The sequence below is a fragment of the Boleophthalmus pectinirostris genome, unplaced genomic scaffold (assembly GCF_026225935.1).
Source record: "Boleophthalmus pectinirostris isolate CB_2022bp ecotype Guang Dong unplaced genomic scaffold, ASM2622593v1 HiC_scaffold_17, whole genome shotgun sequence".
NCBI lineage: Eukaryota > Metazoa > Chordata > Actinopteri > Gobiiformes > Gobiidae > Boleophthalmus > Boleophthalmus pectinirostris.
In genome coordinates this window covers 6902448-6929221 of record NW_026571115.1, presented here as the reverse complement: position 1 = coordinate 6929221, position 26774 = coordinate 6902448, and the positions used below count along the sequence as shown (strand labels likewise).

The 26774-nt window shown below is 41.1% G+C and overlaps 1 protein-coding gene across 1 annotated transcript; it reads right to left on the bottom strand.

Moving 5' to 3' along the window:
- Positions 1–1295: 1295 nt before the first annotated feature.
- On the bottom strand, positions 1296–20146 carry lrrc4ba (leucine rich repeat containing 4Ba). Its single transcript, XM_020933238.2, has 2 exons — positions 19874–20146; positions 1296–3227 (listed from the first exon to the last, which is right to left on the bottom strand). Exons 1-2 carry the CDS (start codon positions 20144–20146, stop codon positions 1296–1298), a joined length of 2205 nt encoding a protein of 734 aa, XP_020788897.1.
- Between the last annotated feature and the right edge of the window lie 6628 nt (positions 20147–26774).

Genomic DNA, 26774 nt, shown 5'->3' with positions numbered 1-26774 from the left:
CCAATCGCACACGAAAAACACGGAAATACAGCTGTGAATTACTCCTCTGTCAGTGATAAGTCTTTGTCCAAAAGTTTTTTCTCGATCCAATTTCAGCGCGTTGAAGACAGAGGAAGCCAAGTTTGAATTTTATTTCCTGTTTTGTGGTGTTGGAGTTCCGATAGCATCCATTTTGTCCATTGTGACGTCCGCTAACTGCAAAACTCTATAAATCCATCTTTAACAATGAAAAGAGGTGGGTTTTCCAATCATTCATAGGCACTAGTGTTAACAATAGCAGCTAGCTTAATGCTAATAGCGGGAGCGTTGTCGTTTTGTCCATTTCGAATACTGATTTTATTAGCAAAAACAGCGAGCGTTCTGTCATAGCTGTTTGTAGCTTTCTTATCTGCTGGCTATCTTCTTCTGTACCGCTATTAGCTTAGCATTTGCTATTATTAACACTAGCAGAGTTACATCCTGATTCAAAGTGGTATAATCCACAATCGCAGTTCTTCTTTGTCAACAGCAGACGAAAAACATTTTGCATGGCTACAAAATAGAACAAAATACTTTCACTCCCGTACGTTTACATATATATCCCGTATATTTGTTTTTTTTTTGTTTTAGCTTTTCCTCAATCCCCTGAAAATACTGTTTGTGTTTAGCAGCACAGTCAGAGCGGCCGTGTTGAAAAATCGCAAAGGCGGGCCACCACGTAATACCTCTCTTTTGTATATATTCTTCAGATGTCCCCAAAACTCAATAAAGATTTCATAATTTTTTATAATTTACTTCTTTGAATGAAAATATATTTACGGTATATATAATATGTACTTTCTGTCCTTTATATCAATATAGCTTTCCTTTGTCCATTGCATTTTCCATCTGGAGAAGACAGTAGCCACAAAATGGGTGAAAAAAGTTGAAAAAGTGATTTGTTGTCCTGTTATGAAAATCCAGGTCAGAAACACGTTCCTCAAAGCATCATTTAATATGCAGTGTCCTTGCCAAATCCGTCATAGCATAGCAACCGTTATTAAGTCTTTCTCCGAATATATACACTGAGTGGATATATTGTAATTCAGATAGCATCGCTCGTAGCTTTTTCTTGATATTGTGGTCACAGATGATAAAAACTGGCTTGGTTTTTCGTCCGACTTTGGCAAACAGTGATTATAACAGATTGTACATGTAACTGAATGATTGTGGCGTTTACATAATACCCAAGCTGGTCTTACTTCCTCTTTCTGGTCGTTTCTTCTCATCAACAATTTAGCGATGGGAAAAATACATGTTAATCCTTTTTCTGATTTTTAGATTTGAGTCTCTTGTACGTTTTCTTTCGAACCGCTTTTAAAAAGGAGGGGTTCGTTTTGGCCTTTGCCCATGAGGCCTTTCAGCGAACTGTGGAGGCCCAGCTGAGGCAAAGGTACTGGGGTGGGAAGGGTCCCGCAAGTGGGGATACCTCCTCCGATCGAAGTTGGAATTTGTGTGCACGATATGGACTGAGCCTGGGAACACGGCGATGGGTTGTTGTTGTTATTCAAACCGGACCCCATCCCGAGACTCATCATGTTATTGTTAAAATGGTGCGTTTTGTAATAGTGATTCATATGCTCCGTTCGCGCGAGGTTCGGTAAGTTGACGATTTCAGGATGGTGTAGCCTTAAACTCTGACCTCCTCCTATGCCGCTACTACCGCTTTGCGATATGGTAGATCCTCCGGAAATTCCGCTACCTCTTCCGCTAGCTCCCGCGCCGAGTTCGTCCTCAACGTTTATAATTTCGATTGCTCTAGCCGGCCCGTGGTGCTTGTGTAGCTGATGTTGCTTTCTCAATTTATAGAAAACCACGAGCATAACCGCGGCCATGAACGTTATCGCGACAAAGCACCCGATTATGATTTTGGTAGTTTTCATAACGTCGTCCAGGCCTGAGTATCCTGGTTCTGTAATTGGAACGGTAAAAGTAGGTCGCGTCGCTTTTGGAGATAACGATGACCAACCCGCAGATAAAGAGGAGGCGGTAGTCGGAACGCCATCTGGGATAAAATTTCCGGAAGAGGTCGGAAAAAACGTTTCATTAATAACCACACGCGCCGGCTCCTCCTCTCCGTTCGTTTCCATAGTTTCAACCGTTACCGTGGTGAAATACGTGTAGTTGACGCTAGCATCTGCCGCCGTAACGTTGAGGACCGCTGTTGCCGTGGTGTTGCCGGCCGCGTTGGTTACCATGCACGTGTACTGCCCGGTATCGCGGAGAGTGACGTTCGTAAAGTTGAGCGTGCCATCGTGAAGGACGGATATTCGGACTTTATAAGAACCGTGCGTCATTAGGGTACCATTTGGTGTAATCCAATTGACGGAAGTTGTTGACGTGCTCGTACGGCATTTTAACTCAGCAGCCATTCCTTCGGTAACGTTGAGATCGGTCGGCGGTTCAACGATAACAGGAGCGTAGCAGGTAAAATGGCTCTGGTCTAATTCGCCTATGTACTTCCCTTTTAAAAATGGCGGGGCGTGACATCGTGCGCAACATGTCGTATTACTGGGAACGGTTTCTTTGAGCCACCAGCTGAGCCAAAGAATGTCGCAATTACACACCCATGGATTGTGGTTAAGATGCACACGCTCAAGCTGGTGTAACGGCGTGAAAAGATCGTGAGGCAAGGAGTGCAAGGAATTATGGGACAGATTGAGCTCCTCTAGGTTTTTAAGATCATCGAAAGCGTTGCGTTCTATGACTGAAACTTGAGAATGCATCAGCCACAGTTTACGCAACGCGATCAAGCCCTGAAACGAACCAGGTCGGATAATTTCCAAGCGGTTTCCGGACAGCTCCAGCTCCTCCAGTCTCACCAGAGCGGTCAGTTTGGGAATGTCTTTGAGTCCGCACATTCCGAGATTCAGATATCGTAGATTGACGAGACCGACGAAAGCAGCGTCGGAGATGAAATCCAGTTTTTTGAGCTCGCCCAAGTCCAGTCGGCGAAGGGAGGGCACGCGTTGGAAGGCGTAGCCGGGCAGGGTTTCGATGGGGTTGTTGCGTAGCCAGAGCTCGCGGAGTTTGCTGAGGTACTCGAAAGCGTGGGAGGGCACCAGGGTGAGTCGGTTGTCGAACAGCTCCAGCGTGTTGAGGTTGGGGAGGCCATTGAACGCGCCCACTTCGATCTGACGAATCTGGTTCTTGGACAGTTGGAGGATCTCAAGGTGACGCAAGTGTTTGAACGTGTCCGATTTGATCACCTGTAATGAGACACAGAAAACAGAAAGCTGAGTTAGGAAGAGTTTTCAGACTATATTGTATAGATCAGGGGTCATCAAACTAAGGCCCGCGGGACGACTCCGGCCCTCCACTTCCCTTTGACCAGCCCCTCTACCCCTCACCACTTGAACTGGCTCTCGGAGACATTCCTCAAAAGTTGTCATGGTCTATTTTTTTAAATTACTTTTTGGCAAATAATAACATGTATTTTGTAGAATTTTTTTTCAATTAAAAAGTTATATTTGAATGAAGTAATTATATTTGTATCTATATTTAAATTATTATATGACGTATTTACTTTTGCCACCAAATTTTAGTCACGGGCAGAGTTCTGTAGTGCAGTTAAGGACAGCAAAATGGCGAGTGTTAAAGTACAAAAAGTTGACAAGAGTGCAGAGTTTTCAAAGAACAGTGGACGATCGATTTGTTTTTTTGTTCAGCGAAGGACCATGCAGTTTGTCTGATATGTAAAGAAAGTGTGGTGATTTTCAAAGAATATATAGGAGCGATAATGTGGCCCCCAGAGAAAAAAAGCTTATTGACCCCTGGTGTAGATGAACACTGCAAAAAGTAGGATATCTGTAAAGGTTTCTGTATTTCTATTACTATATTTTACATTTACTTGAACATTTATTTAATTATGCCAGTCTCTTTTTATGCTTGCTATGCTTATTTTGAATTTATTATTAACATTTGTATTTTTTCTCTTTGTTATTATATTATATTGCGATGTGTGTGCTACTGTGTATAAATAGGTGCACTGTGTAACTTTTCTGGTAAAAGGTCATTGCTTTGCTAAGTTTAGTTTGTTGGTTTATTTTAACAGGGAGCATGTGCAAGTACATTAATTTCTAAAAGAAGAGATGCAAGCGTCTTTGAGTGTCCAGAAAAGCGCTATATAAAACTGATCCATTATTATTATTATTTTTATGCTTTAGGACAGATTTATCTAAAGGTAGTTTCCATCTGCAATCCCCGTTCAGGTTAGGTTAGGTTTATAAAAATACATATAAATATTCACCCAATTTAATAAAACCAAGCATTTTCTCATTCTCTCATTCAAACACGTCACACACATTTCCACATTTCCACATTTAAATTATTCAAATAGTACATCAGTCGTTCCTGTGTTTATCTCCATGGAGACAAGCGGGTGACACTACCGGGGTCAAGTAGGCTCTATTTACGCTTACGTCACAAACTGGGAAGACGTATGGAAACATGCAATGACAACTTTCGGTGTAGTTCCTGAAAATGGGCTCGCCGACCCATTTGATCGACGGTAAAATGAAGACTGCATACATATGTGCTGTTTGGAATCATCTGGAATTTTGCACCTCATCTCTTCTAATCGCACTCGGAGTTGTGGGAAAATTATGAAAACTGAGGTATGGTTGTAATTCTTGATTCACCGAACATAAAGGAACATTACAATGACATGGAGATGAAAAAAACTGTGACATTTTCTTATTTTTCCAAGATTTTTTTCAGACTTACTACTGCAAACAGAACCCGCCGGAAGTTGTAATCGCATCTTTCCAAACGTCTTCTTGATTTGTGACGTAAGCGTGAATAGAGCCTATTAGTCAATCAATGTTACTGAACACAAAAAGTATTCATTTAGACAATATTTACATATTTCGGTCTCTTAAAGGTACAGTATGTAACTTTCAGTCAAATGAAGCTCATGGAGGCTTGCAGTTATAGGGGAGAGTTTGGAGCCTAGTTCCATATTTGGAATTCCGACCGCAAGTATCATAGAAACCAGGTTGTTGAAGGCAATGCCCCGTACCCTTACTGCCCACACCACTGAGCCCGCCGGAAGTTGTAATCGCATCTTTCTAAACATCATCCTGGTTTGTGACGTAAACGTGAACAGAGCCTATTACAGGTTCGATGCAAGGAGATTGACTGATTGTGTAGAGGTGGCCCCGCTCACAGTAAGAATATATGTTTTTCAAGGTATTTTTAGCCACAAAAAACACCTTGAATTGGTTAAAGGTTAAATAGACAGGTTTAATGCAATTCCATGTTACATCTCCACAAAGACGAGCTTGAATTGATTCATATTTATATATTTTATCCATATTTATTGTTTCTAGGAATCTGCTAAATAGATTACTTGGAACTACTGTGAGACATTTCCAACTGTTTCTAATGCGTTTTATTTCTCTGAATCTGCCAGAGGAGTAAGAAAACAACACAGGTCCAAAGAGGCACAATAACAACTTAGTTTAATTCAAGACTTTTAAATAAAGTTGTGCATGTTAGTAGAAATAATACACTATTCAGTGTTTGTTTATTCTGGCAATAGAGGAAGTGCTCCACTGTGTTTTTAAACTCCATACACCTTCACTAGAATCATTTTGGACGATTTTAGCCCTGGAATTCCCGATCTATACTGAACTAATGGAAAACTGTAGCTGTTAACTTGAAATCTCCTGCTTCATGACATCACAAGGTGGAACAGCGCATTTTGAGCTTTTTGGAAATGTCAATAAACTCAAGTTATTGAAACGAAACACAACTCCAGGTATGTTTTTAAGGAGGAAACAATATTCTAACATGCCTTAAAGCTCTCAAGAGTGTATTTTGCGTAATACAGGACCATAATAAGTAATTACTAAACATAATACTAATACTGCTTTATAAAGGCAAAAAGTAAACACAATTTGGACTCCTGCGTCTGCAAACTCCAAATATGAGCTGAGTAGCTAAAAACTCGCCTGATCAATTATTCAACACCAAAAAATCAAGAAAAGTGTGTTAAAATAAACAAAGCATAAAGATGAATTATTAATTTAAAAGCTTGTAAAGCAGCATAACTTTAGATAGCATCAGATGCTTCTCACGGCTTCTCTAATTGTAGTCATTTACTATTTAGGCTCATTATGCAGTAAAACCAGCCCCAGTCCTGCTCTCTTATGTTTTATGGTCCTCCTGACTCAGAACAGCTGCTATCACCATAATATTACACTTTCATGTCCTCAGATAAAGTTCATTTGGGCAGGTCTGCGGAACGGCGAGCTGCGCGTGCCAGGTAAATGCAATACCAACCGTGTTAATAGATAATCAATGTTACTGAACACAGAAAGTATTCATTTAGACAATATTTTGATATTTCGGTCTCTTAAAGGTACAGTATGTAACTTTCAGTCAAATGAAGCTCACTGAGGCTTGCAGTGATAGGGCAAAATTTGGAGCCTAGTTCCATATTTGGAATTCCGATTGCGAGTATCATAGCAACCAAAGAGTCAGTTAGGAACCAGGTTGTGATTGTTGCCCCTTACCCTGACGGCCCACACCACTGGTTTGGTAGACGCTTAGGAACGCTGTTAATCAAACTTGTCCTGTCCTCAGCGAAAAAGGCACTTTCACGTCCTCAGATAAAGTTCATCTGGGCAGGTCTGCGGAACGGCGAGCTGCGCATGTCGGGTAAATGCAGCACCAACCATATTAATAGTCAATCAATATTACTAAACAGAAAAAGTATTCGTTTAGGCAATATTTACAGATTTCGGTCTCTTAAAGGTACAGTATGTAACTTTCAGTCAAATGAAGCTCATTGAGGCTTGCAGTTATAGGGGAGAGTTTGGAGCCTAGTTCCATATTTGGAATTCTGATTGCGAGTATCACAGAAATATCAAAGAGCCAGTTAGGAACCAGGCTGTTGAAGGTAACGCCCCTTACCCTTACTGCCCACACCACTGGTTTGGTAGGCGCTGTCAATCAAACTTGTCCTGTCCTCAGCTAAAAAATGCAGCTCATTAGTCTGTCAATAATGCTCATATCTTAATTTGGTATGTGAAGATCTTAGACCAAAATGACAAGTCTGACAGCAACAAAGGGGCGACGTTTTTTCAGTAGGAAGTGAATTGGAGCCAGAGACGATGGAGCCGGAAGAACGCCCACGAACACTTCCTATTTGGAACGCTTCGGCTAGAGGGTTAACTATGTTCATTTATATAAACAGTCTATGGGTAGGTCTACGGGTGGACTTGTCTTGCCCCAGGATCAAGACAAGTTCACTGTGTCCTGTCTGCATTATAAATGGTTTCACTGTCTGATAATCAGGACGTGCTCGATAGCATGCTAGTTTGTGTTAGTATTACCATTATGGCAAAACTCAGCTATGGCCTCCTGAAGTTGTGAAAAGCACTTATAAACTCATCATTGTGAATAATTCGGATGCTCTCAATGCGTAAGATAAGTGAAGAAGGATTTTGGACCACTTCAAACTGTTTTTTACGTTTTTTAGGCAGAAAAAATCAGGTACAGTGCCTTTAAAGGTGCACTATGGAACTTTGGATATGTCATTGCTCTGTCTGAAATGTTCCACAGTATGACATTAAACAGCTCTACCTCGCATTTATTTGATTACAGGTGGTTTTATAGCCCAAAAATACCTCGAAAAAACAGACATTCTGACCATGAGCGGGTTCACCTCTCCACAGATCTGACCTGCAACTGTTTAATACCATAGTGTGATACGTACATTCCAAACAAAAGCATCTGACGGACCCTCCACCAGAAAAGTTCCACAGTGCACCTTCCTGCCTAGTCACTGTACAGTAATTAGAGCAGGACAAGCAGACACAGAAGTTCTTGTTGTTGTATTTTTAAAAATGCAGGAGCAGACGATGGTTATATATTTTGTTCTATTCTAATTGATGATGTGTGTGTTTCCCTCTTTAAGCAGATTCCTGTATATATTAAGAGGCTGTAGGGAGCAGCTGTGCACGGAGCAGCACTACATCATATCTGTCCATTATTTACATGCACTGTTACCATGGAGACTGCACCGCTAAATTATACATATATATTATACATGAGCTTAACGTAAACACATGTGTGATTCATGGGAAGACATGTTTTATTCAAATGTCCCAGAGTCATTTATTATCTTTAAAAAGCTTTTGTAATGGTTCGGAGAAAGGATCAACTTTGGTGCAGTGGTGGAAGAAGTAAACTCAGATTGTTAAAAAGGAGTATTATGTAACTTTTCTAGTGGAGGGTGCGTCAAATGTTATTAAAAATATATAGTATGGCATTAAAACATCTACTGTGTCTCCCACTACACAGCAAAAACTGGAGGGTTAACATTATTTCAGGGTAGAGTGTTATCTTAACTATTTGAAAGCTAAACGGGGGTTCAAGTTGGGGTTATTTGCTAGAATTGATATGGTTGAACTTAATTCATCTTCCTTTAGTGTTAATTCAACTTCCCTTAGTGTTAATTCAATTCCTAGTTAATTCAACTTCCTTAGTCTTAATTCAACTTACCCAGTGTTAATTCAACTTCTCTAGTGTTAATTCATTCCTCTAGTGTTAATTCAACTTCCTCTAGTGTTAAAAACCTGGTCTGTAAACTTCTCTCAGTGTTAGTGCAAAAGGATTCAACTTCCAGTGTTGTTTAACTCAAGTGTAAAACTCTCTGTTAATTCTTTAAGCTCTAGTCAAATGTAACTTCATCCTCTATAACTTAGTGTGTTAATCCAACTTCCTCTAGTGTAATTCAACAAATTCAACTTGTTTCTATAGTATTAATTAATGTTAATTCAACTTCCTCCTCAACTGTAATAATTCAACTTGTGTTTAATTACTTTCTGTGTAGTCAATTTCTTTCTTTTTAATTCAATTTGTAATAGTTCTTCTCTAGTGTTATAATTCTGTAAATTCAGTTAACTAGTTAACGGGGTTCAAGTTAATTCTTTATTTAGTGTTACTTCTAGTGTTAATTCAACTAGTGTTTCCCTAGTGTTAGTTGTTAACTTACAGTGTTAATTTCAACTTCCTCTAGTGTTAATTCAACTTCCTCTAGTGTTAATTCAACTTCCTTAGTGTTAATTCAACTTCAACTTCTAGTGTTAATTTCAACTTCCTCTAGTGTTAATTCAACTTCCTCTAGTGTTAATTCAACTTCTAGTGTTAATTCAACTTCCTCTAGTGTAATTCAACTTCCTCTAGTGTTAATTCAACTTCCTCTAGTGTTAATTCAACTTCCTCTAGTGTTAATTCAACTTCCTCTAGTGTTAATTCAAATTCAACTTCTCTAGTGTTAATTCAACTTCCACTAGTGTTAATTAACTTTTCTAGTGTTAATTCAACTTCCTCTAGTGTTAATTCAACTTCCTCTAGTGTTAATTCAACTTCCCTAGTGTTAATTCAACTTCAATCCTCTAGTGTTAATTCAACTTCCTCTAGTGTTAATTCAACTTCCTCTAGTGTTAATTCATTCAACTTCCTCTAGTGTTTAATTCAACTTCCTCTAGTGTTAATTCAACTTCCTCTAGTGTTAATTCAACTTCAACCTCTAGTGTTAATTCAACTTCCTCTAGTGTTAATTCAACTTCCTCTAGTGTTAATTCAACTTCCTCTAGTGTTAATTCAACTTCCTCTAGTGTTAATTCAACTTACCCAGTGTTAATTCAACTTCCTCTAGTGTTAATTCAACTTCCTCTAGTGTTAATTCAACTTCCTCTAGTGTTAATTCAACTTCCTCTAGTGTTAATTCAACTTCCTCTAGTGTTAATTCAACTTCCTCTAGTGTTAATCCTCTAGTGACTTCTTCCTCTAGTGTTAATTCAAACTTCCTCTAGTGTTAATTCCTCTAGTGACTTTCAACTTCCTCTAGTGTTAATTCAACTTCCTCTAGTGTGTTAATTCAACTTCCTCTAGTGTTAATTCAACTTCCTCTAGTGTGTTAATTCAACTTCCTCTAGTGTTAATTCAACTTCTCTAGTGTTTAATTCAACTTCCTCTAGTGTTAATTCAACTTCTTCCTTAGTGTTAATTCAACTTCCTCTAGTGTTAATTCAATTTACCCAGTGTTAATTCAACTTCCTCTAGTGTTAATTCGACTTCCTCTAGTGTTAATTCAACTTCCTCTAGTGTTAATTTAACTTCCTTTAGTGTTAATTTAACTTCTTTTAGTGTTAATTTGGCACCTTCGACCCACCACTTCAAACTCTCGCAAGTGAAGATCAGTTTGAACCAATTTTGTACATAATTTCATCTTAAATGAACTCAAATAAAGTGTAAAAATAAAAATGTTTAGCTAAATCAGGATAACCCTACAAAAGTGTTAAACGTTTACTCTCAAAACATTAATATAACTCTTGATTTCGGGGTTAAACAGGAACTTTGGTCCAGTGTTTCTTAATGAACATTTCCAAAAATATTAAATTAACTCTAGAACAGATTGGACTCTGATAAACTCTGAGAAAATGTTGAAATTGATTCTGTGAGAGTCAGTTTTAACACTCCACTTTTTGCTGTGACCTGGTTAAATTACAGGTCAGATCTGTGAGGAGGCCAGCCCGCTCACTGTAAGAAAGTATAAAGTTACGTAATACACCTTTAAGTAAAACTATAGAAACAGGAGTAAAAAGAAAAATAACACTGTGGGAGAAGGAAAAAAAAAGTAACAGGATTTCAGATTGATTGATTTGACTGAGAACTAATAAAAGAGGAAAGGAAAATGCGTGGAAGAGAGAGAGATGTGGAAAGGAGAGAGGGAATGAGAGAAGGAGGGTGGGCGTACAGGGAGAAAAAGAGAGGAAGAAGAGGAAGAGAGCGAGAGAGAATGAGAATAAAGGCATAGAGAGAGGGAGCTGGAGAAAGACAGAAAGAGGGGGAGAAGGAAAAGAAAGGAGACAAGGAGAGATTGAGAGAAGGGAGGGAGAGGGGGACAGGAGGATAACAGATGGAGAGAGAGAGGAAAGGGGGATCAAGAGAGAAAGAAGAGAGAGAAAGGGGAAGAGAGCCAAGTTAGAAATGTTTAAAAGAAGAGAAAGAAAGAGAGAGAAGGATGGGGAGAAGGAAGAGAGAGGAATAGACAGAAAAGAGTAGAGAGAGGAGAGAGGGGAAGGAGGTAGAGAAAGAAGAGGGGAGGACAGGGTAAATAAATTAGCGAGAGAGGGATGGAAGGATAAGGAGAGTGATAGAAAGGAGAAGGAGAGGATGGAGGGATAGACAGAAGAAGAAAAAGACAAGAGAGTGAGAGAAGGAAGTAGAGACATAAGAGGGGAGACAGGAAAAAAGAGTAGAAGAGAGAAGGAGGGATGGAGAAAGGGGAAGAGGGATGGATAAAGAGGATGGAGGGATAGAGAGGGGAGGTAAAAAGAATGGGAGAAAGACAAGAACGGATGGAAGAAAGAAGAGAAGAGATAGAGGTAAGGAGAGAGATTAAAAGAAGGAAGGAAATTATGGGAGAGAGTGAAGGGATAGAGAGATGAAGGAAGAGAAAGAGAGAGAGAAGGAGGGTCATTGTTAAGGCTTTACTCAGAGGAAGTTAAAAAAAAAAAAAAAAAAAAACAGAGGAAAGTAGGATGCCTTCAGGTGCTAAAACATTTTTAGATTTTCAATTATTCCAAGCGCAGCGGCGGCGGTGACGGCAGATGCACAGCGCTAATCAGAGGAGGCAGCCGTTATTTTTATTTTGTCTCTTGAAGGCTTCCGTAGCTCGGTTTAGACTGAAGGGAGTCTGCACATGAGGTCACGGGGCCTCTGGGACAGGACCCGGTCTGACCCGGGTTCAGCTCTGATTTAATGTGAGTTTATTTCTGGATTTGGGAGCGTAGTCTTGTACTAAAGGCACGGGCATGACTTTTAGGGTCTTAAAGACGACCTGGAATCTTTCAATATAAAACCAAAAATAAGAAAATGAAAAAACAACTGTTTTTTTTCATAATTTTTCTCCAAAACTAAAATGAAAAAACAGATAATGATTTGTTTTTTCAGTTTTCGGTTTTGTGTTTAAATGGAAAAAATGGATAACGGGCATTTCCTGTTTCCGTGACTTAAACTGTGATGCCGGATTTTTGCACTACAAAACTGACTGAACCAGGACTAAATCAGGACTAAACTGTTTTCAGTCCCGGTCTGGTCCCAGTCTCAGTCCGGGTCTCAGTCCCGGTCCGGTCCCGGTCTCAGTCTCAGTCCCAGTCTCAGTCCAGTCTCAGTCCCGGTCTGGGCTGGACTTTTTGCGCCACAAAACTTAGTCCTGGTCTGGGCCTGGTCTGGTCCCGATCTCAGTCCCAGATCTCAGTCCCAGTCTCAGTCACGGTCTCAGTCACGATCTGGTCCCGGTCTCAGTCCAGGTCTGGGCTGGACTTTTTGCACCACAAAACTTAGTAATGGTCTGAGCCCGTCCCTGTCTGGGCCCGGTCTCAGTCCCTGTCTGGGCCCAGTCTCAGTCCCGGTCTGGTCCCGGTCTGGCCCTGGTCTCAGTCCCGGTCTGGTCCCGGTCTGGCCCTGGTCTCAGTCCCGGTCTGGTCCCGGTCTGGTCACGGTCTCGGTCTGGTTCGGTCTCGGTCGGTCTCGGTCCCGGTCTCGGTCCGGTCTCGGCCCGGTCTGGTCCCGTCTGGTCCCGGTCTGGCCCCGGTCTCAGTCCCGGTCTGGTCCCGGTCTGGCCCTGGTCTCAGTCCCGGTCCTGGCCCGGTCTCAGTCCCGGTCTCAGTCCCGGTCTCGGTCCCGGTCTCAGTCCGGTCTCAGTCCGGTCTCGGTCCCGGTCTGGTCCTGGTCTAATAAAAACATTTTAAGCAGCCTAAACTTGTGGATGTGGTCTAATCTCACGCACATTTTAGAAAATTCCTTTTGCGACATGAGCAGATCTGACCAGAGTTTTGTGTCTTGTGTAGACAGAAACACTACAGCGGAGAGTATTCAACTTTTACACTCTGGAGGTGGTTTCAGATTTTTGTGTTTTTAAGCCCCAAAAACACATCACTGTCTAAACGAAAGGCACCTCTGACATTTTGTTGTTGTTGTTTTTACCTGCAGCTTTCTCATGTAAACAGGCCCAAAATTTCAAAATTTTTCCATGAATTTTCATGACCTAAAGTGAATTTTTCATGACTTTACGGCACCCATGTGTCGTACTTTAGGTAAGTTAAAATGACTTAAATTAAGAACATTTCACTTTATTTGAGTTGATTCAACTTGACAAGTAAAATTATCTACCAATGGAAAAAGTGTGTTTTTCTTAATTCAAGCAACATTCCATTTCTTATTTTAAGTGTAGCAAGATGTATTTTCATATTTTAAGAACAAAAAGTCTTGTTCCGTCAGCAGATAATACTTGTCAAGTGAAATTTACTCAAATTGTGATAAAACTTTCTTAATTCAAGTCATCTTAACCTCACCAGTACACGCCCACTGCTCTGTACTAGACATAGATCGATATATTGCTTAGCTGATATATCAGGCTGACATTTGGACTGTTTAGTGCATCAGTTATCGGCCTTCAATCTCCAGCATAAACCGACATTTTGTTTTAGGTGAAATGATACTTAAAATAAATGCACATAGCTTTAGTTTAACATTTTAGTCCAAAGAGATAGATATAGAAATAACAGCACAAAACGTGACTACAGTGCTCTCTGAAAGTACTATGGGTGAGTGTGTAGTAAATTTAAATTACAGAATCAGCCCAAAAATCTCAGCATAACCTATTGTTTCACTGAATTCTAAACAATTGGTTTCAGCATCGGTCATTAAAAAAGGTACAGACTCTTTGTTGTGATGATGTTTACAGCGACTTTAGCTCCTTCTGGACACCACAGTTTTCTAACTCTGAACTCAGTGAACTTGTTTCTTTTATAAAGTCGTTTTAGATGATTATTATGATGATTATTTAGATGATTATTGATACAGAGTCTATATAGCAGATTCAAACACAATTTGTCTTTAAAACCGTGAAAAACAGAACTAATTTATTCAAAACGGTTTGCGGTGGTCCAAACTTATTCCTCATTTAGTTTATGCATTCAGAGCATCCGAATTATTCACCATGAGTTTAGAAACGCTTTTCACAACTTTCAGGGACCAGAGTGGAGTTTTGCTTTCACGTTAAAGCTAACAACTAGCATGCTAACTGTACACTTCCTGATTCTTGCACAATAAAACCCTTTATAACTAGATACAGACTGCTCACAGCGGACAGATTTTGACCTCAAGAGCTGCTCAAAGTTAAGATTTAGCTGAACTTTATTAATCGAAAAGGGAAATTATTTGGACACAGTAGCTCACACATCACAATATACCATACCGACTTCATTTATAAAGCATTTTAAAAACTTTACGGCTGGTCAAAGTGCTGTACACAAACATAGAACAGACAAGGACCATCACGGAAAACAATAAGATACTCAACAACAAGAAAAGTACATCTCACTCCGCCTGTCTAACAGAAAACACACGGTCCCCACAAAGCTCAAGTTGAGTCTTTGGGACGGTGAGCTGCAGCTGGTCTGCGAGTGCGAGAAGCGACGTAAGGCTGGATCAGGTCAGCGAGGTTGGAGACACTTAAAGGGACAGTCTGGAATTTTGGACATAGGACCTCATTTCCTAGTGAGTCAGAGTGTTGGAGACGTGTGGAGACACTTTTTTAAAATATTCCATCCAGTCCTTGTATTTGCAGAGGTCACTGGTGCAATGGCCATAGTTTTCCTGCCACTAAAAACAGTCTTACCCACTCCACAAAACACCCAAAGCAAAACTATTATTAACCAGACTGTCCATGTAAATGTCTGGAGCTGATTGTCAAATAACAATCAGCGACGATGGCAACGATGCCAGACTTTTGAGTCATATGTGGACTGAAACAGGACTAAACCAGGACTAAACCAGATCTGAACGAGGACTAAACCAGGACCAAACCAGGTTTAAACCAGGACCAAATCAGGTCTAAATCAGGTCTATACCAGGACTAAATCAAGTCTAAAAGAGGACTAAACCAGATCTGAACAAGGACTAAACCAGAAACAAACCAGGACCAAACCAGGTTTAAACCAGGACTAAATCAGGTCTATACCAGGACTAAATCAGGTCTAAAAGAGGACTAAACCAGATCTGAACAAGGACTAAACCAGGAACAAACCAGGACCAAACCAGGTTTAAACCAGGACTAAATCAGGTCTAAACCAGGACTAAACCAGGACCAAATCAGGTCTAAATCAGGACTAAACCAGGTCTGAACCAGAACTAAGCCAGATCTGAACGAGGACTAAACCAGGACCAAACTAGGACCAAACCAGGTTTAAACTAGGACCAAATCAGGTCTAAATCAGGACTAAACCAGGTCTGAACCAGGACTAAACCAGGACTAAACCAGGTGTAAAAGTGGACTGAATCAGGACTAAACCAGGTCTAAAACAGGACTAAACCAGAGCTGAACGAGGACTAAACCAGATCTAAACCAGGACCAAATCAGGTCTAAATTAGGTCTAAATCAGGACTGAACCAGGACTAAACCAGGACTAAACCAGGACTAAACCAGGACTAAACCAGGACTAAACCAGGTCTAAACAGGACTAAACCAGGTCTAAACCAGGACTAAACCAGGTCTAAACCAGGACCATTGTAATGCACATTACTGACATTTATGCGCAAAATTGACAAACCAGATTTTTCTCCTGGCCGTGGATTCCACCTGGACGACTGAGGGATTCTTCACACATGACTGACATTTGTACTGAGTAAAATATCACCATTGTTTTCCCTGTAATGCCTTACATTACTGCGTTACAGTGAAAAGCAATTCACTACAGTAATTCTTTACTTTCATAAACGTGTTCCTCCCAACACTGTGTACAAGTAAAAATGAATCATAGAAATACAGCAATACAAATGTGTCTCGGTTATGTACAAGAGGTTTGTGAGGAGAAACACGGAAACAAAAATCAGATACAGGTCCTTTAATGTGACGTTTCCTCAGAGGACATAAGGACACCGCTTTGACTCAAATCTGAGCCGATCTAACCACGTTTAGCAAAGCTCCTCTCTGCATTCAACGCTCTCAAATGAATATGAAAAATGGCCGGAGAACAAAGCGCTGTCAGCATCACCAGGATAGATCCAATTACCGTAAAAAGCCAGCACTAAAATGAATTCTCCTGCTCTGGTTTTTACGGGGCTCTTTGTGCGTTTAGTCTGGAGTATGTGCTTAAATGATGCTCTCTTTTCACAGGTACGGCCCCAAACTGCACCGAGGGACTGCAGACGGAGAGCTAATGCGAAGGAAGTGAACGCCGAGGTGAAAAATGATGCGTGTTTGTGCATAAAAAATACCTGAGCTGAGCTGTGCCGGGGCCCGAGAGCCGTTCTACACTTTACGCTGCTGTGGTTTTTCTATATGAACGTTACTATAGGACGCACACTCAACTAGTGTCCTATCCACTGGCTTCAGAGGGATCAAAACGTAGGGCTGTTGCCATAGCGATTAACAATTTAAGTCATTCTTGTGACTGTGGAAAGTTTCTGGTGGAGGGTCCGTCCATCCCCAGCTTTTCTCCATGGATATATTACCTGGAATGTTCCACAGTATGGACATTACACTTTTTTCTCTCTACAGGTGATGCCACAGGGTTACAGTGATGTGTCAGATCTGTGGAGAGGCGGGCCCACTCACAGAAGAATGCAAGTATTTAAGGTCAATACAAACCCATGTTATTAAGTAAATGAAAGATAGATACATTTAATGCCATACTGGGACATTCCAGACAAAACAGTAATATCTCCATGGTGACGAGTAGGCAGCGGACCCTTCACTAGAAAAGTTACACAGTTCTTTTTTTTGAGTGCAAGACCCACTACACAACTGCCTTTGTTTTAGAGTGAAAAAGTGAAAATACAATAATACTATGGTACTAGGGATGGGCATTCCATTAAGTTCTCCTAATCGATCATTGGGAGAATTAATGATCAATTTTCGATTAATCATGAACATTTTGATATTAAGATGATCATCATCATTATTACTATTACTAATCTGTATAAAGAAACTCAACTTTACAACATATAAACCATAACCACTATAGAGCCACATCAGCCCGTTTCATGCAGCTTTGACACATTTGTTTACATTTTACAGAAATGAAACTTGAACACATGACTCACATGACTAAACTCTAAGTGCTGAAAAAAACAGCTCTTTCCTTGTTTCCTGATGCAGTTCAGCTTCTGTCGGACTAAAGGACACGACTCAGTGGAATATGAGTGTTCTGTCTGTGACGGAGGGATGTTGATGATGATGATGGTGAGTGTGTTCTGTGTGTGTGTCGTGTTGAAGATGGTTCATGTTTTCACAGATCAGACGTGTGCAGGTTTAGAGCAGCTCTTTATTTAACATCATTTCACTCACTTTATTTATTTTGGTCACTTTATTTATTTTGGCTGCTGTTGTGATGAAAAGAGTGAAAAGTGTTTGTCTTTTGGATGCATGTGCACTCGACTTTATGTTGCAGTAACCGGGATACTGCATTTACATGCACCATGACAAAACCGGGATACTCCAAAAACCCGATCATACTCGGGACACTGATGTGCTGTAAACACACTCACTGAGTGTCTCCAAGGAGTCAGAGTCCAAACGTGAGACTGTGAGGCCACAACTCCAGTGTTTGTGTCAGACGCAGCCTCGTCTCCTTGCACAGCAACCTATAGTTGGTTTGTCGATTAAAAATGAATGCGATTGACGAAATTCTTAATGATCAATTATCAATTGGTCGACTAATCATGCCCATCCCTATATGGTACACTTTGAAATACGTTAATTCACTGTTTGAAACAAAATACTGAAACTGGACAAAATTCTTACCAACAAAACATCTTAAAAACAAAAAGTCAGTTTTCATTGCATTTGTTTTGTTAGTGTAAATCTGAGGTGTTCTGGAGCCTCATGTGGATGCAGCAGATATTAAAGAGGAGCTAATGAAGACACAGTGTCTGCTTTATAACATGTGTCTCCCCACATCGATACAGCACCTCCAGCCCTAACACACAAATCTATATCTATAATAACATATGAATCTAGATCTATAAATGACACGTCAAAAGCCCGGTTTATGTGATCAACTGAAATGGTCTACAAGAAAGATTATATTCAGAGTAATACATGTGCAGAAATGTTGCAGGGTGAAGCAGTGTAACTCCAATTTAAAGGTCCAATATTACACAAAACAGACTCATGTTATAATGTTGTTACCTGCTTCAAAACAAACCTGGAGTTGTGTTTTGTTTCATTCACACATGTTTGAGTCATGTTTTATTATTAGTCTGTGTACATCTCCAAAGCTCCAAATGCTCTGTTCCACCTTGTGATGTCATGAAGCGGTAGTTTTCAAGTGAACAGCTCCTTTTACCTTTAGTTCAGTAGAGTTTGGTAATTCCAGGTCTGAAATTATTCAAATGATTCTAGTGAAGGTGCATGGAGTTTAAAAACACCAAAGGAGCACTTCCTGTATCACCACATGACATCACGAGGTGGAACAGAGTGTTTTCTGTTTGAGAACATTAAACATGTGTGAATGAAACAAACACATCTCCTGTATGTTTTTGAGGAAGCAACATTATAAAATCAGAGAATAGTGTAATATGGATCATTCAAGTTCTGGTTTGAAGAATTAAAGATTTGCATTTGGGATTATTACATTTGTGTAGTTTGTATTTAGGATTCTGTTCAGGATTCTGTTTGTAAAGGCCTAAACCACAGATACAAGACCTTTCAAGAGACGATGTTTTGTTCTTTGCAGTGGACATTACAGTTAACAGCTACATTTACACTTAGTTCAGTAGAGATTAGAGGTGTAATGGTACATGTATTTGTGCTGAACCATTTGGGTACGGGACGTTGGGTTCGGTGCAGGGCTGTGCACGAGTGAGTTCTCTCAATTTCAGTGTGTTTACATTCCACCACTACATGTGCAGCTACACAAAGGCTCGGCTCTTTAATATTCACAGGGGAACTTGTCTGTGATTGGGGCAGTGTTTCCTGTAGTGCTTTATAGTTAGGGTGGTCACTTTCACAACAGTTGACCCCCACATTGACGACATCCCTCTGAACCATGTAAATCCTCACATAACTACAGCTGTCGCACCTCAGTTCTCACTTTCGCCTTTCACTGCTGGAATCTCAGCACTGACACTGTAACTGCAGCAGATCTGCACTTACTGCACACAATGTGGACAAGTTGGTTTTTCGGACCAAAAATATGAAGATTGAGTAAAACTTCATGCTGGAACTGTTAGTGCTGCACTTTACTTTTTGAAAAGTTTTGTTAACTGTTTACAAGGAGTTTACTTTTTATAATATTTCATACATTTATTGTTTATTTTAGAATATTTTATTTAACTTATTAGTATTACCAAGCAGCACTTTGCATTTATTTTATTTTCCCATTTGTGTAATGTTTAAACAAGTTGTTGGTTTAATAAACACACAAATAAACAACAAGCAAATTTGTTTGTATTTTGTTCCCACACTGTACTGAAAATGAACCGAACTGTGACCTCAAAACCGAGGTACGTACCGAACCACCATTACAGCCCTAGAAGAGATTAGAGTGTTTTCCATTTGAGAGACGAACTCACCCTAAATCTGCAGGGTTTGTGTGTTAAACATGTGTGAATGAAACAAAACACAAGTCCAGGTCTGTTTGTGATGAGGAACATTATAACATAAATCAGAAAATAGAGTAATATGGGCGCTTTAAGAAAAATAAGAATTTTAGGAAGTTTTACCCTGTTAGTAAGAATTCCACCTAAAGTTTTACAACTGAGACCCCAGATGAAACTTTCTCTTAGGCTAATTTACCAAGTTTTGCCCCGTCCCCCTCCTCTCGTGTACCTGTATGGAGTTCTCCTGCAGGTTGAGGTATCTCGTGTTGACGGAGATGCTCTGCGGGACCTGGTCGAGGCTCTGGCGCGTGCAGATCACCCGGCTGGCCTGGTTTGAGCACGTGCACAGGGTGGGACACGATTGGCTCGAAGCGGAGGGGGAGGAGCCTGCACCCCCCACCGACTCGGGTCCAGGAAGCAGGAGGAGCCCCGAGAAGAGATGGGCCAGTAGAAAGAGCAGGGGGGCGGGGCCGGGCAGGCAGGTCAACGTGCTGGTGCGCATGGTAAATGGAACATGTCCCTACCCTGTAATCCGAATGGACAGAAGAGGGCAGCACTGGGGCGAGAATCAACACACTCCGATGGGGACGTCCAGTGAAGAAGAAGGAAGAGGTTTCAAAACATCCTCAAAAATAATCCAGGAAGGAAATAAATCCACAAGTTTGGGGAAAATCGCAGGTAACAGAAGGTATTCCTCTTTGTAAGTCCGACTGTTTGGAGCTGAAGAGTCCAGGAGTCGCTGCAAGAGACAAGAAGAAATGTTTGATTAATGCGAAGGGTTTATAACATTTGACTGTTTCGAAAATGTTATGTTCACGGAAAACAACACAACTACATATTCACACGTGTTATAAGCTTCACTTTCGTCACTTCCACTTCAGAGCTTCTTCTATCAACACACGATGAGCGTCTAGTCCGAAAACGAAACTACGTCACATCTCATCAGGTTGTTGTGTACAGTAGACTTGTGGTCCGAGCTTTGCACAGAATCTTACAGTTAAACATGAGGAGATTTTTACTAGTGTTGTAGTCAAGACCACACCAATCGAGACCAAGACCACAGGGTCCCGAGATCAGGACAAGACCAAGACCTCTGAGGGTCGAGACTGTTACAAGACCAAGACTTTTAAAGGCACAGACTGAGACAAGACCAAGACTTTTAAAGTCAGAGACTGAGACAAGACCAAGACTTTTAAAGGCAGAGACTGAGACAAGACCAAGACTTTTAAAGGCAGAGACTGACACAAGACCAAGACTTTTAAAGGCAGAGACTGAGACAAGACCAAGACTTTTAAAGGCACAGACTGAGACAAGACCAAGACTTTTAAAGGCAGAGACTGAGACAAGACCAAGACTTTTAAAGGCAGAGACTGAGACAAGACCAAGACTTTTAAAGGCCTGAGACCGAGACAAGACCAAGACTTTTAAAGGCAGAGACTGAGACAAGACCAAGACTTTTAAAGGCAGAGACTGAGACAAGACCAAGACTTTTAAAGGCAGAGACTGAGACAAGACCAAGACATTTAAAAGCCAAGAAAAGACCGAGACCACAGCTTATCGAGACCAAATCAAAACCATCTTTGTAATTTTCGACATTTATTTGTATTTTACAGTTGTTTTGGCACATACATATATCATTGTTTTTATAAATTTGTCTCCAGTTTATCACTCGTCAAGTGTCAGACTTCAAGACCGAGACAAGACCGAGTTCGAACGCCTTCAAGACCAAGTCCAAGTGCCTTCAAGACTCAGACAAAACCAATTCTAAGCACCTAAGACCAAGACAAAACTGAGCACAAACGCCTTCAAGACTGAGACAAAACCAAGACCACGGCCCATCGAGACCAAATCAAGACTATCTTTGTCATTTTCAACATTTATTTATATCTTACAATTATGTTGGCACATTTAAATCAATGTTTTTATAAATCTGTCCCCATTTTATCTCTCTCGTCTCGTCGAGTGTCAGACTTCAAGACCGAGACAAGACTGAGTTCGAACGCCTTCAAGACCAAGGTGAGAGTGAGTCCAAACACCTACAAGATTGAGACAAGACCGAGTACAAATGCTTTCAACATCAAGACAAGATTGAGTGTCCAAACTCCTTCAAAACCGAGACAAGACCGAGTCCAAACTCCTTCAAAACCGAGACAAGACCGAGTCCAAACTCCTTCAAAACCGAGACAAGACCGAGTCCAAACTCCTTCAAAACCGAGACAAGACCGAGTCCAAACTCCTTCAAAACCGAGACAAGACCGAGTCCAAACTCCTTCAAAACCGAGACAAGAACGAGTCCAAACTCCTTCAAAACCGAGACAAGACCGAGTCCAAACTCCTTCAAAACCGAGACAAGACCGAGCCCAAACTCCTTCAAAACCGAGACAAGACCGAGTCCAAACTCCTTCAAAACCGAGACAAGACCGAGTCCAAACTCCTTCAAAACCGAGACAAGACCGAGCCCAAACTCCTTCAAAACCGAGACAAGATCGAGCCCAAACTCCTTCAAAACCGAGACAAGAACGAGTCCAAACGCGATCGAGTCTGAGACGAGACCGAGACCGCAAAAACATGGTCTCGAGGCCGGTCCACTACTACTACCAGTTCTACGAGACTAGTTTTTACTGTCAGATGATTAAGAAGTGTGTGTTAGCATGCTAGTTTTACCATCACGACCATAGGCTGCACATATAAATGTACATAACTAATGCACTAGTTAGAATGCCTTAGTTAGAAATAGGAAGTTTGTATGCGAATCTTCCGGCTCCTTCTGATTCTGGCTCCCATTGACTTACATTAGAATACTGTGGGCCCTTTCTGTAACTACTGCTGTGAGCCTCGTCATTTTGGTCTTAAAATGTTTGTATTAACTCTCTATTAACCCACCCATGATCCTGGTGTGTTTTTCGCTGTTTTGTCCATTAAAAAAAAAAAAAAAAAAATCCTATTCATAATGTAGATCCCGACTCCAAATTCGCTTCTATAACTGTTTCATTCAACTGAAAACCGTCAAACTCGCTCAGTCCACTTTTTTACAGTCTGTGGTCACGGCAAATCTCCGCTCTGGTCTCTGAAAGTTGTGAAAAGCGCTTATAAACTCATCGTGGTGAATAATTAGGACGCCGAGAATGCATAAGTTAAAGGTTGTATAGAGGATTTTTTTAAGGGAAGAGAAATACAGCGACAGTTCTTTTACAAATGTTGTGCATGCGAGTTTTTAGACCCTTCGTCCGCTTCACTCGCGCCATCGCTGGAAGGAATCTCCAAGAATCACCTCAGTTTGTCTTTGCTCCTTTTCCCCTTCTCTTCTTCTTTCAGCGACCTCAAGAACCGACTTTCTTTTGCGGCGAACTGGTCGTGGATTCCCGTCCGCCGTCGCAACAAACTTTGTGAGGAAGTGACAGTTTGAAAAAGCCTCTAAGAACCGCCGCATAAACCACGTGATCCCTGCATCCCGACGAGTCAATTACACTAGAAACGTAGGGAGTTTGATTGATGACCTGACAGCCAATAGGTAAAGAGGCAGCCTCGTTTTCTATTGGCTGATGTTTATCTGGCCTCAACACGTCCACAGTTGATAAATTGTTATTCTTTTTTTTTTGGTCATCGTAATTACAAAGCTGCTGCGTCTCTGTAATGGTGTTTTAAACTTTCATTGACAATTTGAAACAAAACAAAAAATCCTCCATACAACCTTTAAGTGAGGAGTAAATTTGGACCACTGCAAACTGTTAAAAAAGCCTCCACCTCCCAGGGTTTAAGCACCAGAGTCGATCTCTCCACCCCCACCTTTCCTCTTCTGTCTTCCCTCTTCCCTCTGTGTGACCGGCCTGATAAAACCAAGACCCTAAAATAGTTTGCGAGCGTGTTATCTTAAGAGATGAGTGACATTTCTGCGTCTCAGGCCTCACTGTCTCTGTGCAATCAACAGCAGCTTTAATCTTTTAAATGAACTCCAAACAACTCCCTATTTTTAGCTCCGCTTTACCACATGGAAAACAGTCAATAAGTCACCGAAACAGAAAGATCAACCAGAGAAATATCACTGTTACCCACGACAAGTCTACTTTTGTGGAACGTTTCTGGTGGAGGGTCTGTTAAATACTTTTGTTCATGGAGTCCAGGATGTTTTACAGTTTGGTATTAAACTTTTGAGGACAGGTATGCCTTTTTGTTGTCTTCATTTTACGATCTCTGTGCAGCATTTTGGAAGCTGCTTTGTTTGTAAAAGCTGCTATAAATAAAGTGGATTTGGATTCTGTTTAATGTTTTCTGTTGATAATCGTCTCATTCTGTTGTATTCCATCAGAAAATCAATAAGCGTCTGTCCTGTGTGTGTCCTGGTTTAGATTTAAGAAAGTTTACACTGCAAATACATTTTATGTAAAGCAAATCAGTTTTAATCAGCTGTTTTTAGAACAATAATATTAATGCCATACACTTGTAATGCTCCACTATAGTCAGTCTTCATTCACTCTGATCTCAGTGCTGGTAAGTTAGTATTGGAACTAGGGATGGGCATTCGATGAAATTTTCTTAATCGATCGTCGGAAGAATTAATCTAAACTAATCTGCATCAATAAATTCAACTTTACGACATATAAACCGTAACGACTCTAGAGCCACATCAGCCCGTTTGACATTATAATGTGTTTAATTCAGTTTTGTTCAACTCTCACAGAAACAAAACTTAAAACCTCATCGCTAATTTGCATAAACTAAGTGAAGATAAAACTACAGCTCTTGTGTCGCTGATGTGGTCAATTTCTGTCTGGATTAAAAGACATGACTCAGGTGAATACAGGTTAGTGTGACCAGATTTGCGTTTGTCAAAACCAGGACACTGTACGGGGGGAGGGAGGTGGGAGACTCGTCATCGACATTGAGCGACTCTCACCTGGTAAAACTTTTTCCCACTGGACACTGAAACATATGTGCTGCTTTATACACTGTGCACATGGACTCACACTTGTCCCGAACGCAACGGAAAGTGTGGAATTTCTTGTACAAATCATCGTTAAATACACATTTGTGCTTCGGTTCGTTACAGACTGACCCACTGTTTGTGTCTCTCGCTCCTTCTGATGCAGAGACACATGTACACACCTGTTTGGTCACGCTACACACAACAACCTACATTCGGTTTGTCGATTATAATGAACGTAATCGATGAAATTCTTAATGATCAATTATCGATTAATCATGCCCAACCCTAATTGTAACTACAGCTGCCTCTGGGACAGACTGACGGAAGAGAGGCTGCCAATCTGCACCATCGGCCCCTCCGACCTCCACCATCACTCACGCTCACACTGCACACATACTAGACGTTTACATGAGAACTTTAACTCCAAATAAAAATCATTGAATAAAAACGAGTTCGGCTTTAAAAAGAGCATGGAAACACTTCATTCTGAATGAAAACGATTATTCGGAATTAAACTGAATTCCAAAGTAAGTGTGAAAGTTAAAGGTGAATAAATTGATTCCGATTTGATCATGTAAACGTTTCTTCTTCTTCAAAATAATTCTGGTTGTTCAGCTCGTTGAGGAGTGGGAGGAGAGAGAGAGCAGGAGATAAAGAAAAAGAAAGACAGGGGAGGGTTAGAAGAGAGAGAGAGAGAGAGAGAGAACAGGAGAGAAAGAAAACGAGTGGTGAGGAGAAGGGAGAAGAGGGAGAGGAGAGAGAGAGAGAGAGAGAGAAAGAGAGAGAAGGGGAGGGAGAGAAGAGGGAGAGGAGAGCAAGAAAAGAGAGAAAGAGAAAGAGAAGGGGGGAGGGAGAAGAGGGAGAGGAGAGGTGAGAGAAAAAGAGAGGGGAGGGAGAGAAGAGGGAGAGGAGAGAGAGAGCAAGAAAAAGAGAGGGGAGGGAGAGAAGAGGGAGAGGAGAGAGAGAGCAAGAAAAAGAGACGGGTGGGGAAGAAGAGGAGAAAGAGAGAGAGAATGAAAAAGAGATGGGAGGGGAAGTAGAGGAAGAGGAGGGAGAGACATAAAGAGAGAGAAAGGAAAAAAGAGAGGGGAGGGAGAAGAGGGAGAGGGAGAGAGAGAGAAGAGAGAGAGAGAAAAGGAAAAGAGAGGGAGGGGAGAAGAGGGAGAGGAGAGGGGAGAGAGAAAGAAAAAAGAGAAAGAAAAAGACAAAGAGAGGAGAGAGAGAAAGAAAAAAGAGAAAGAAAAAGAGAGAGAGAGGAGAGAGAAAGAAAAAAGAGAAAGAAAAAGAAGAGAGAGGAGAGAGAGAAAGAAAAAAGAGAAAGAAAAAGAGAGAGAGAGGAGAGAGAAAGAAAAAAGAGAAAGAAAAAGAGAGAGAGAGAGGAGAGAGAGAGAAAAAAGAGAAAGAAAGAGAGAGAGAGAGAGAGAGAGAGAGGGAAAGGAAAAGAGAGGGGAGGGGAAGAGAAGAAGAGGGAGAGGAGTGCAAGAGAGAGAGAAAGAACGAGAGAAAGAAAAGGAGAAAAAGAGGGAAAGTAGAAGAAGAAGAAGAAGTAGAGGAGAGTGAGCGATAGAGAGGAGGAGCAACCAGAAGAGAGGAGAGAGAAGGAAAAGGAGGGGGTGGAGAGAAAAGAGATGAGCGCAGAAGAGAGGGATAGAGAGAGAGAGGTGACAGGGTGAAGAGAGAGAGAGCAGAGGTTAAGGAGGAGTCGAGAGAAACAGACGGGAAAGAGTGGGAGGTGAAAAAAGATGGGAAAGAGAGAGAAGAGAGGGAGCTAGACGGAGAGAGGAGAGAGAGAGAGAGCGAGGGAGGGAGGGAGGGAGTAGGAGGAGGAGATTAATCTGATAGAGGAGTGTATGGCTGCAGGCAGAGAAGCAAATGATCAGCTCTACAGTAATGGATGAATACTGAGCAGAAAGAGAGAGAGAGAAAGAGAGAGAGAGCGACAGGAGAGAGAGAAAGAGATAGAGAGAGGGTGTGATTCAAAGAGGAGAGAGAGGGATGGATGACAAATGAAACAGAGGAGAAGGAAAGAGAGAAAGAAAGAAGAGAGTGGAGCCGAGGCGTGATACCAAAGAGTGGCAGAGCTGAAGAGAGAAGGAGTGAAAAGAGCGAAAGAGGAGAGAGAAAGAGTAGAGAAAGAGAGAGAGAGAGAAGAGAGAAGAGAGAGAGAGAGAGAGAGAGAGAAAGAGAGAGAGAGAGTGAGAGAGAG

Bases quoted from the DNA above. Each gene is read 5' to 3' on its own strand.
- lrrc4ba (XM_020933238.2), bottom strand. From the start codon at position 20,146: ATGCGCACCAGCACGTTGACCTGCCTGCCCGGCCCCGCCCCCCTGCTC. The intron at 3,228-19,873 runs GTACACGAGAGG...GTCTCATTACAG, and splicing joins TGCAGGAGAACTCCATACAG to GTGATCAAATCGGACACGTT.